The sequence below is a fragment of the Sciurus vulgaris genome, assembly GCF_902686455.1.
Source record: "Sciurus vulgaris genome assembly, chromosome: 15".
NCBI classification, from domain to species: Eukaryota; Metazoa; Chordata; class Mammalia; order Rodentia; family Sciuridae; genus Sciurus; species Sciurus vulgaris.
Genome location: NC_136476.1, coordinates 4903059 through 4915580, shown reverse-complemented (window position 1 = coordinate 4915580; position 12522 = coordinate 4903059). Strand labels below are relative to the sequence as shown.

General features: G+C 37.1%; 1 protein-coding gene across 1 annotated transcript in view; it reads right to left on the bottom strand.

The window, feature by feature from the left end:
* Positions 1-11974: 11974 nt before the first annotated feature.
* Positions 11975-12522, bottom strand: part of FRMD3 (FERM domain containing 3) — a 256454-nt gene continuing 255906 nt past the window's right edge. The window contains exon 15 of the mRNA XM_079112322.1: positions 11975-12197. Within this exon, the coding sequence (XP_078968448.1) occupies positions 12184-12197 (14 nt within the window). The 3' untranslated portion in view covers positions 11975-12183. The remainder of the gene's footprint in view (positions 12198-12522) is intronic.

Here is a 12522-nt window from a genome sequence, read left to right as displayed (position 1 = left end):
GACACTTCTGGTTTGTCATTGTTGCAAACTAGATTGGGCTGCCTTCTTTAGGAGAGGGTTGGGAGGGTTCTTTTGAAACAGATTGAAGAATTAGTCTGGCAGGGAGGACATATGAAGGTTTGGGTGTCAGATTTTGTTTATTCAATCCTCACAACCACTCTCTCTGAAATAGATCTTTGCTACCTCCATGTTATAGACAGACTGACACTGAGAAATTACTTAAAGTACCACATCCAGGCTCCTTATCCAGGAAGCTATGGAACTGATATTTGGAGCTGAACCTTTTTAACAATGGGTTTCTGCCGGGGTCCAGCCCTAGCAGGAGTCCATGGGTTCCACACTAGTAAACGGGGCGCCGGGAGACAGCGTCCTCGATGGATGGAGAATGAAAGACACAGACTCTAGTTCTGGTGCAATCAATCCCACTTTATTCTGGGGAAGGCTGGGTTTATATACACTTTTCTTCAGGCTATGATGACAGGCTTATGATTAATAAAATCAAAGAAGTTTCCAAAGCATAGGCAGAAATTGTTTTTACCGAAATCAGTAACCGTACAGATTACAAATATTTAATTAAGTCAATGAGCTAATACAATGTTTATTTCCTTAATATCTAAACTCTATGTGACCTAAGACTATTATTATTCTCACGATTAAAGCGATAGACAAATAATCTCACATGACCATTTCTACTAGGTCCATCTGATTAATATCTAAATTGCTAAATTACAGGAGGGCAACAGTCCCAATGATTCCCGTGGCTAAGTTTTTTTTTACTAAATAAATTACCTTGTCTTATGTAGCTCCTTTTCCCAGAACAAGGCATTGTGTACCAATGTTTATTATAGGAATGATTTTTTGTAGGAAGGAAGGAATGTTGTGAAGCCTTATTCTTTTACCTTACCACCACACATAAACAAAACCATCATCTGGATTAAACCACCCTGTAAGAGACAGGGGGAGATCTATATCTACCCTCTCTAAGGGCTTGCCTTTAGGGGGGTACCAGGGCTTGCCATTGATAAAATAAGCTAGTCCATATCTAGTAGCTACTGTGGGAGGTGCTTTTTGCATACTCATGGTTGGAAAGACAGACGGTTCCGTGGCCAAATTTATGTACTGCATTACATGTTCATAACAAGCACCCCAGGAAGAAGACACATCACACAGTGGTAAAAGATTTTTTACTACTTGTGGCTGAGAAGGAGTTATAGTCCCTAATGTTTTATTAATATTCTTGGGAAATTCTGTAGTATTCCCTTCACCCTCAGTGATTACTACCAAGGAATAGTATGAGTAATATAATATTAGAAACATAATGCAGAAAAAGCACCAGAGCCCGGAGGCAAGCATCTGGCATCTCCCGGGACGATGAGTCCTTGCAAACATCATTCCCCCAGTGGATCCTTGTCAAGCACTGGTTGGGTTGCCTGGCGCCCCCGCAGGTTTCCAGGCACAGCACCTTACAGCCAGGACAGACTGGGAGAAGAACTGATTTCGTTTTCTTGGTCACCTAGGTAATTAATGGTAAGACTAAGATGATAGTGCAATCAAGTTTTAAATAGTGAATAGAAGAAAGCTCCCAATGTTAGTTTTGATGTTTGTCAGGTTACAATCCTTATTCAAAAGTTAAATGATTAGGAAAAAAAATTGGGAAATTGGTTGTGCTAAAATCTCAATTACAAATAAAGGAAAATCTAGTCAAGGAAGGATACTAAAATCAAAGAAAACCCTTTCTGCTTGCATGGAAAAATGTTGGACAAGAGAATAGAGCACATGATTTTCTCTTGTTCTTGGAGCAAATGATATCACTACTGATGGAATTCTCCTTTGGAAGAATGAGACTGTTTCCTTCAAACTGGAAATAACATGTCTGCCAAAGGACTCAGCCAAAGTTAGATTGACTAAATTGGGGAGTGGCAGGGTAACCCATGTGTACTCCAGTGAAGACAGCAGTTTACACCCAATTTAAATTTGATCTGTATATTACAGGCCACATTTTTGGAAACTTAATACTCTGGAAGCAATCCTCCATGTAGCTGGAGGCCAGAGATCTGATCGTCATGCAGTTTAGAGAAGCCAAGTATCAACAGTTGAAAAGCAGAGTTGACTTTGAATGTGGTTGGACCGTGCCCAGGGGCCTCTGGTATAACCAGCTGCTGTTCGGGGCAGGATTCCAAGGCTGTGTATCAGAATTAGATACTTGCAGCCAACTAGGACATCTAAAAGATGGGAGGGGGAAATGTCAATGCAGTCAGGTAAAGTAGGGTATTCCCCAAAATGAGATCCCTCTCCTGCTATGGGGAAGGTTGGAGGTCGATGGCAGAGGCACAAAACCTAGTATAATAACAGATGGGTTATTTTTGTTGTGAGAAATCACACAATAAAGCACTCTGAGAGACCCTCTGCTCAGTCCCTTTGCTGTATGTTGAAGAATTTTGCATTATTTCAATTCTGAAAAATAAAAGTCCAATGTTAGCTTTAGTTATTCCTAGGTAGTACGATCATGGATAATTTTCTTTAGCTCTTTACAACTTTACTTTTCAAGTTTATTCCCACCAGTTTGGATTCTTTTCATAATCATGTGTTTTCATTACAAAGTAGTATCTCTCTTGTAATTAAAGAGCCAAATGAAGTGAATTTTAGAGAACAAGTGAGAGAAATGTTTGACTTTATTTATTTATAATGATGGAAAACAGGGAGGCAAAAACATCCAGTTCCAGAAAGACTTAGGACAACCCAAAGAAATTATCCCAGAAGAGAAAGGAGGCATCTGGGCTAGGTAGACCCTCCTATAAGTACCAGTGGGGAAAAATACTTGAAGATGGTATTAACTACACTCCCTCTGGCCTTCAATAGTATTTCTCCAACTCAGGGGAACCAAGACACAGAAATTTAACTCTTAAATATGAAATATAAAATTTTATCAGCAATACATATCTTAATGGTATGAGGGCATCATTATTCTTTATCTTTGTACAAATATTATTTATTGCTAAAATTAAGCTGGTTTCAATATCATCTATATTTTTTATTCCAATAGAATGAAATGCTCTTAAAACATTCTGACAAATAGATGGAAAAAGTATTTGGTTGTAACAAAGTCACTCAATCTCATGTATTCCTCATAAAGTATGTAACAAAAATAACCTAATGAAACGTAAGTCAAATGAGATAGAGTTCACATACCATAAAGTCAGTAGCATACAGTTTGATTTATTCTTTAGTCTATTCACAGTCATGAAACCACCACCACTATATACTCTTGGAAATTTTTCATCCCTTTTCCTCACAAAAGAAATTTTGTATCCACTACCATTATCAAATATTTGCCCTTCGGTTCATCCATGGACCTTGGAAATCCTAATCTACTTTCTGACTATAGATTTGTTTATTCTAGACATTTTATATAAATAGAATAAAATAACAGATTTTTTTGCTTCTGGCTTCTTTTGTTAGCATATGATTTCAAAGTTTATCCATGATATGGCATAGATCATTATTTTATTATTTTATGGAATGGATACACCACATTTTGTTTATCCGATTTGGGAACAGGTAAACACATGGGTTGTTTCCCTTCTTGTACTGATAGGAAACGTGCCACTGTTAAAATCAGGTACTGATTTTTGAGTGAACATATGCTTTCCATAAGCCTGAGTATATACCTAAGAATGGAATTGTGGCTCCTATGATAACTTTATGACAACTTTTTGAAAAGCTGCCGAACAGTTTTCTAAAATGTGTGCACTATTTCATGTTCCCACCAACAAAATATGAGAGTTCCAATTTTTCCATATCCTCACCAACACTTGATTTGTCTTTTAAAACAGCCATTCTGGTGAGTATAAAGTGACACCTCCTTATGGATTTGATTGGCATTCATCCACTTCTTTCTTCCTTCCTTTCTTTCCCTCTTTTTTCAATCATTTTTTTCCTCTGCTCTTTCTCTAATATAACACTTGGTGGTGCTTGGTTTATTTCAAAGCATTGTTTTTCTTTATTTTTCACAATACCTACTGCCCCACCCCTCCTCTCACTCCCCTCTGCATAATCCAAAGTTCCTTCCTTACCACCCACCACACTATGGCTCACCACTATGGATCAGCAGTAGCTTATCAGAGAAAACAGTCTGCCTTTGTTTTTTGGGGATTGGCTTATTTCACTTAGTATATTCATCTTTTTACCTGCAAATTCCATGATTTCATTCTTCTTTAAGGATAAGTAATATTCTATCATGTATATGTACCACATTTTCTTTATCCATTCATCTATTGAAGGGCATCTAGTTTGGTTCCATAGTTTGGCTATTGTGCATTGAGCTGCTATAAACATTGATGTGGCTGCATTACTGTAGTATGCTGATTTTAAGTTCTTTGGGTATAAACCGAGGAGTGGGATAGCTGGTCAAATAGTGGTTCCATTCCAAGTTTTCTGAGGAATCTCCATCCTGCTTTCCAGAGTGGTTGCACCAATATGCAGTCCCACCAGCAATGTATGAATGTACCTTTTCCCCACATCCTCACCAACACTTATTGTTGCTTGTATGTTTGACAATTGATTTGCATTCCTTTAATGACTTATGAGATTGAACACCTGTTCATGTGAGTACTGCCCATTTGTATAGTTTCTTTGGAGACATGTCTATGTGATACTTTGCACATTTTAGAATATTAGGTTATTTATATTCTTATTAGTGACCTGGAAGCATTCTACATATATTATAGATACAAATCCTTTCTCAGATATGATTTGCAAATACTATCTCCCTTTCAGTGAGTTGTCTTTTCACTTTTTTAATGGTGTTGAGTGCAAAGTTTTAACATTTATCTTTTACTGTCTAATTCATATATTCTTTCTTTCATCACTAATACTTTTGCTGTTATATATAAGAACCACTCCCTAATCAAACGTGACAAAGATATTGTCTCATGTATCTCCTAAGAATTGTATAGTTTTAGTACTTACAAGAAGATCTATGATTCGTTTTGTGTTTTTTTGTTTTGTTTTGTTTTGTTTTGTTTTGTTTTTTTGTATGTTCTGTAAGGAATGATTCCACCTTCATTATTCTACATGTGGGTATTCAGTTGTTGCAAAGCTCATACATTCCTCTTTTAATTGTTTTGGCACCCTGGTTGAAAATCAATTGTTAATATATTTATGGGTTTATTTTTGGACCCAAAATTCTATTTCATGGATCTATATATTTTTCCATACTGATTATATTATTATAAGTTTGCATTAAGTTTTGAAATTGGGAAATGTGAGTCTTTAAACTATGTTCTTTTAAAGATTGTTTTGGCTCTTCTGAGCCTCTTGCGTTTCTACCTGAGATCTGAGGATCAACTTGTTAATTTCTGCACTATAGGAAGCTGAAATTTTGATAGGGATTGCCATGAATCTATAAATCACTTCCAGGGGTATTGACATCTTAAAAAGTTTTAATTCTTCTAATTAATAAACATGAGATGTCTGTTCAATCATTTAGATCTTCTTTGATTTTTTTTAAATGGAGTGGTATTGTTCACAATGTGTAAGTTTTATACTTTTTTGCTAAATTTATCACTATTTTTTATTTCTGACTGAAAATGTTTTCTTCTTAAATTCATAGCTTTATTTTTCGTTGGTAGTGTGTAGAAATACAATTGATTTTTTTATTATGATCCTGTATTCTGTAAACTTATTAAAATCATTTATTGTCCCCAATTTGGAGAATTTTCCACCATTATTTCTTAAATATTCTTTCTTCCTCTTTCTCTTTCCTCTGTCCTTCTGGTATTCTCATTATGTGAATGTTGGTATGCTTGATTGTGTTCCATAGGTCTCTGAAGCTCTGATCATTTTTCTTCAGTTTTTCTTTTTTTCTCATGGTGGTTAATCTCAATTGGTTCTTCATCAATCTTGCTGATTATTTCTTTGGCTAGTTCAAATATGCTATTGAGGTCCACCAGTGAATTTTTCATTTTGATTACTACTACTTTTCATCTCTAGAATTTGTTATTTATTTATTTAGACCACTGGTGGTTTATTCAGCACTGAAGGGGCACATCTTCAGGGGGAAAATGGCCTTTTTTTCTTCTTTTTGTTATACTTTCTTTCTCTTTTTTGATCTTTTTAATAATTCTCATGTTTTATTTTGTTTATTTAAATCTAGTTTCCTTTCATTCATTGAACAAATTTAGCATAGCTAATTGAAATTCTTTGTCCAATATGTCCAAGTCCGTGCCAAATCCTAGTTGCTGAATTTTTATTTTCACATACTTATCTTCATGAATTGGTACCTTGTTTAATCCAATTTAATTACCAAAGTTTGAGAAAATAAAATGATTAGCCATAATTTTAGATAGTTCCCTCATGCCTTATCTTCAAAAAGAAAGAGGCAAGCTTTAATATAAGATAGATTACTTGTCACTATTTAGATAGTTTTAAATTCCTCAAAGAAAGAAAAATTTGCCGTAGACATTTTGCTTTCACATTTAAATCTTTTCTGATAATCAAAGTATTTGCTCTATGCTTTCTACCTTTTCTTCCTCTAACCCAATCAGGGACAGCTTTGGGAATTTTTAGGACTCAGTGAAAGATGAAAATGCAGAACCCATGTTCAAAAACACAGGGGAAAAGTGAACTTAGAGATATCAAAATATAGAAAGTTTTATTTAGAACAAATTTTATTATTTATTAAATATGGGAATAATATCGATACATAGTGTGATGGATGTTGTGATGGATAATATTACAAATTGCACAATTGAGATTTTGAAGTCATGATAATTTTATACTACAACAAATAATGACACTTTATTATATATGCACTATATATAATATCTTGATTAATCATAAATTTCTTTTCTGGTTCACTTTTCTGTAGATTTTTTTATAAGGCCATTAAAACTTATTCTTTTAGTAACTTCATTCTCAATCACCATAATTAAAAGCAATATCAGTCACTCCTGAAAATAATCACAAATAAGATCACAAATAATTTTTGCTAATTTTTAATTCTAAGAAGGAGCTTTCTTATGATGTAACTGTTACTGAAGCTGGTAGGAGTACATTATAGACTCTAACAACAGTAGGATAAATCTCTGATAATTATTTTGAAATATATAAAGTTTTGTGCACTGAAAGCTGATGATTCTCACACAACAATTTATCTTGAAAGATTTAACTCTCCTTACGAATTTTTGTAAGTAAAAATTTAGTTTGAAATATTCATTTACATAATGTATGTTATGGTCTGAATATGATGTGTCCCCCAAAAGCTCCTGTGTTAATACAAGAATGTTCAGAGGAAAAATGATTAGATTATGAGATATGTAACATAATCAGCACATCCTAGTTTGAATGGACTGGGTAGTAATAGGCAGGTAGGGCATGGCTACAGGAGGTGGGTCACTTTGGGCATGACCCACCTCCTGCATCTGCCCCAGGGCTCCTAGCTCCTCTCCCACCCCTCCCCTCTCTCTGCTCCCAGACCCAGCATGAGGGGAGCAGCTTTCCTTCACCATCCCCTCCCTGCGTTAACCTTCTGCCTCACTTTGGGCCCAGAGCAATGGAGCTGGTAATTTTTAGACTGAGACCTCTGAAACTGTGAACCCCAAATAAACTTTTCCACCTCCAAGTTGTTCTTGTCAGGTACAACTGACTAAAACAATGACATTTCAGTGTTTTCTTTGACATTTCTCACATCTCATGACTAAAAATTATTTCATGATTTGTATGTAATTTAAAATGCTTATTTATGAGACTCCCAAAGCACAAGAAATAAAAGCAAGAAGCAATAAATGGGATGGACTCAAACTAAAAAGCTTTCTCTCAGCAAAGGAAGCCATCAATAATATGAAGAGAGAGCCTACAGAGTGGGAGAAAATCTTTACCACATGCACTCTGGATAGAGTACTAATCTCCAGAATTTATAAAGAACTCAAAAACCTTAACACCAAAAATACTAATAACCCAATGAATAAATGGGCTAAGGAACTGAGTAGACACTTCATAGAAGAAGATATACAGTCAATCAACAAATATATGAAAAAATGTTCAACATCTTTAGTAATTAAAGAATTACTAATCGAAACTACTCTAATATTTCATCTCACTCCAATTAGAGTGGCTATTATTAAGAATACAAGCAACAATAGGTATTGGAGAGAATGTGAGGAAAAAGGTACACTCATAATTGCTGGTGGGATTGCAAATGGGTGCAGTCAATCTGAGAAGCAGTATGGAAATTCCTCAGAAAACTTGGAATGGAACCACTATTTGACCCAGATATTGCACCCCTTCATGGGAGTCCCAAAGGACTTAAAATCTACAGTGACATACTACAGTGACACAGTCACATCAATGTTTACAGTAGCTCAATTTAGAATAGCTAGATTTTGGAACCAACCTAGATGCCCTTCAACAGATGAATGGATAAAAAAACTGTGGCATATATACATAATAGAATATTACTCAGCTATAAAGAAGAAAAAAATTATGGCATTTGCAGGTAAATGAATGGAATTGGGGAATATCATGCTAAGTGAAATAAGCCAATCCCAAAAAACAAACACCAAATATTTTCTCTGATAAGTGGATACTGATACATAACCGGGTTGTGGGGAATGAAGGAATGTTGGATTGTGTAGAGGGAAATGAGGGGAGGGGAGGGGGTGGGAGGTAGGAAAGATGGTGTAATGAGACAAACATCATTACCCTATGTACATGTATGATTACACGAGTGGTGTGACTTTACATCACGTACAACAGAGAAATGAAAAGTTGTACTACATTTCTGTACAATGAATCAAAATGTATTCTGCTGTCATGAATGACTAAATAGAACAAACAATAAAAAATAAAAATAAAATTCTTGTTTATGAATTCTAATACTCTTTTCAATTATAAGGAAAGTTAATTTTCAACTTATCTGTTTGTTATACTTGGTCCCTGAAAGTGTTTATGTAAAAAAAAAAAAAAGCATCCTTTTCTATAGAAAGTGAGGATCTTTATGTTTTATTTATATTTCCAAGACTGAATATTTGCTTTATGATGTTGTAGTGGTTTACAAACCCAAAGATTCTATACTCTTCAAATAATTTTAATAACTCCCTGACATCATTTATTACATTGTCCATGTGTGCATCTTTATAACATTGTAATTTACTGACAAACTTTACTGCCTGATTGGTGGCAGTTCCTTGTCCAGTGCTCAGGCCAGAGAGTTAATATTTGAGCACATATTTCAGCGTTGAGCTCCAGAGACTGATGGACAAACTGGCCTGCCACCGTGGGTCTTCCTTCTGCCATGTCCCTATGTGGAATATTCCTTTCCCCAGGCCTAGCTTATGCTGCAGCTTATGTCATAGTCATAGCTTATGTTCTCATGCAGGCAGCCCCCCAAAATCCCCTACAGCCTTGGACTTCCCCATATGTGTGCATGGGCAGGCTGCTCAGCATGCCTGATGCCCACAGCTGCCTTGGTGGATATCCTGCACAGAGCTTATCTCATCAACTTCACTTAGAAGCTACAAGTTCAAAGATGGAATTATTAAAAATATCATGATGGTAATAGCAGGACAATAAACCAAGCACTTGAGAGCAGGGTGTATAGGTAACATGCACTTTAAACCAGTCTTGTACCCAGTGGTTCTCGACTAAGGGTCATTTTGCCCCATCAAAGGTGGACTCCCTTGGGTTCTCTTGCATTGGATTCCAATTAAGTCCCTCAAAGGAAGAATGACAGTATGTATTAGCACCAAAAGTAGATCCTGATACAGATTTTGCACAGTCAAGCACTGTAGGCCACCCCCTGCAGGATTGTCCTCTAGAATCTTCTGTAGGACTCCAGCACAGAACACCTCCTACACCTGCTTTCTGTCCTCCCCTTTCTTAGGAGACATAGCCAGAGAATACTGGAATAAGGAAAGTTGACAGCAACAGACGTGGAAATTGCCCAGGTAAGTCTTTGTTGCTCAAGTAACAGTCCAAGATGGGTCCATTTTGGGTTGAAATTTATGATGCTTTTCTGCATGAAATCATTCAAGGATCCAAGTTGCTGGCAGCTCTAACTTCTTCAACTGGTGGCTTAAAGGTCACTTTAGGTGTTGACATTCCGTGACAAATGAAGGCTCATATCTAGTCCAAGGTTTGGAAGTATTACAGATCACTTCTCCTTCAAATTCCACAGACAGAACTCAGGGATATGGCCATACTTATCTGGAGGCTGGGAAATGTAGTCTAATTCTATGCCAAAATTAAGAGGAAATGACTTGGGTAATCAGCTGCCAGCTTCAAGAAATTTTCAAAATTGTGAGACTTGGAATAAAATGTGTACCCTCTATCTCCAGCCTTTCCAAGATAGGCATGAGAAGTTATGCCTATGAGAAGTTTTGGTCTGTTGGCACAGACTACCCTAGACTGTGGTTCCTAACAGTGTTTGGTTTACATTACAGCTTATGTTCTGGGGAAAGCATCAAACAAGTTCCCACAAGACCAACATTTCTCATTATAGTAAATTATCAAGTTGACTTTCAGTGAAACTTTGTTCCAAACTTTTCAGTGAATCTGTTGTTCACAATCTGATCAATAACATTCTGTATATGCAGATCACAAATGTCAACTTTAAGAGTATGGAGGCAAAAGCATCATTAAGATTATTTCAATTCTCTCTCCACCTACCTCACACTAAGCAAGAAATTAAGTCATATTTATGGCAAACGAATTGAGTGCGTAGCATTAAATACTCAGTGCCAGCAGGTTCATGTAAAATGGTCTTCTCAGTAATTTAGAATCTCAGGCCAAAACACGATGTAGTTCATTCTGGTGAATTTTAATCTGATTCTTGGTGATGAGTAGGAGAGCTAGGACTCTAGAGCAATAATTCTTCCCTCCAACACTGTGTCAATATTATAGAGAAAGACATTAGAAGAATTGTTGAAAGTAAGCATCTAATTGATCAGACAGCCTCAGAGGCAGAGTATCTAGGACAATCCTGCTAAAGCTTGTTGTTGTGACATAATCATTAAAAACACCCACTTCACTCTCAAAAGTCTTCATTTGCATGAACTCTATTACGACGTTATGGCCAGAGAGCAGCACATGGCCACCACCATCCACAATGGTCTGGTTTGCAACTTTGCAAAACCAGAAACTCAAAAATGTCAGCAAACTCAGGCTGATTGAGGAGGGGAGGGAACTGATTCACACCAAGAAATTACAGGAGTCTGATTCTTAAACCAGAACACTGAGTTTTTAACTTCTGACGATTGTGGTTGCCTCACAGAGTAGAAACTAATACTGGTTGGTTAATATGTTCTCTCTCTTGAAGAGTAGTCTCTGGAAAACCAATGATCACAATCATGATTCTGTGGGCACAAAAAATCAAGGTAATGGGTTTTAGCTGAAGAAGTTACTGGAATTTGCAAGCCATGTTTTGATCCTTATTCCTACAGAGAGGATGTCTTTGTGTTTTCCTTCACAACTAGGAAAATGTCTTTGTCTCCTTCTTTAAAGAGATATGTAGGATAAGCATCACCTAGAGGTACAGAAGAGGGATGTACAACTTTAACCAACCTCTGTCCTTTACTAATATTTTTTGGAGGCCCTGGGGATTGAATCCAGGGATACTTTATCACAGAACTACATCCACAGTCCCTTTTTTCTTATTTTGGGATAGTATCTTGCTATATTGTTGAGGCTCCCTCAAACTGGGATCCTCCTGCCTCAGCCTTCCAAGTTACTGAGATTACAGGCATGTGTCACCATGCCCTGTTCTTTACTAGTATTAATTTCCAGTTTCCTATTCCTTTGGCAAGACCCATGTTGGTGGCAGACATCCCTGGATGCCTGAGGTTTGGCAGGGAGCAGCCTTATCCACTCCTTCCTCCAATATTGCTTACCATATAGGAGGTTAGAGATTCTAAATATTAACCACCATCCTACCCACCACTACCCAGCTCCAACTAGATAAAAGATACAATGGCCAGAAGAAGGTTAAAGTCAGCTTTATTAATGGATTGAAGAAACACAGCCGGGATCTGAGGCCTAAGTGAGGTTCCTTTCTTCCTCTCCAGAGTGATGACAGCTGAGCTCACTGGGAAGGCTCACTGAACTTACCCACCCAGTCACAGACTGAGGCTGGAACATGGAGAGCCAATCCTGTCTGGGCCCACCACGAACAGGTCCTGCTGGGTCTGTTTACGGCATGGAGACTGGAAGCCCAAAAGCAGGTCCAAGACAGAGAGAGAAAAAGAGAGAAGAAGCAGGAGGACAAGTAAGCAGGGACCTTTAGTACATTATCTTCACCCAGTAGAGAAAGACGGCCCAAAGACACCCAAACCCCATCAGTCACAACCATCCCAGAAATCACTCCAAAAGTGGAAACCTCTCCCCAGCTCTTCTCTCCATGTTGGGGGTGTTGGTGGGAGATCCTTCCTCTGTTTGAATCAGCAGAAAATGTGGGAATTCAGGAGAGTTCCCTCAGAGATGAGGTTGGGTCAGGAGCTCAATGAACTGTTCAATGAATAAGAGGTCAAG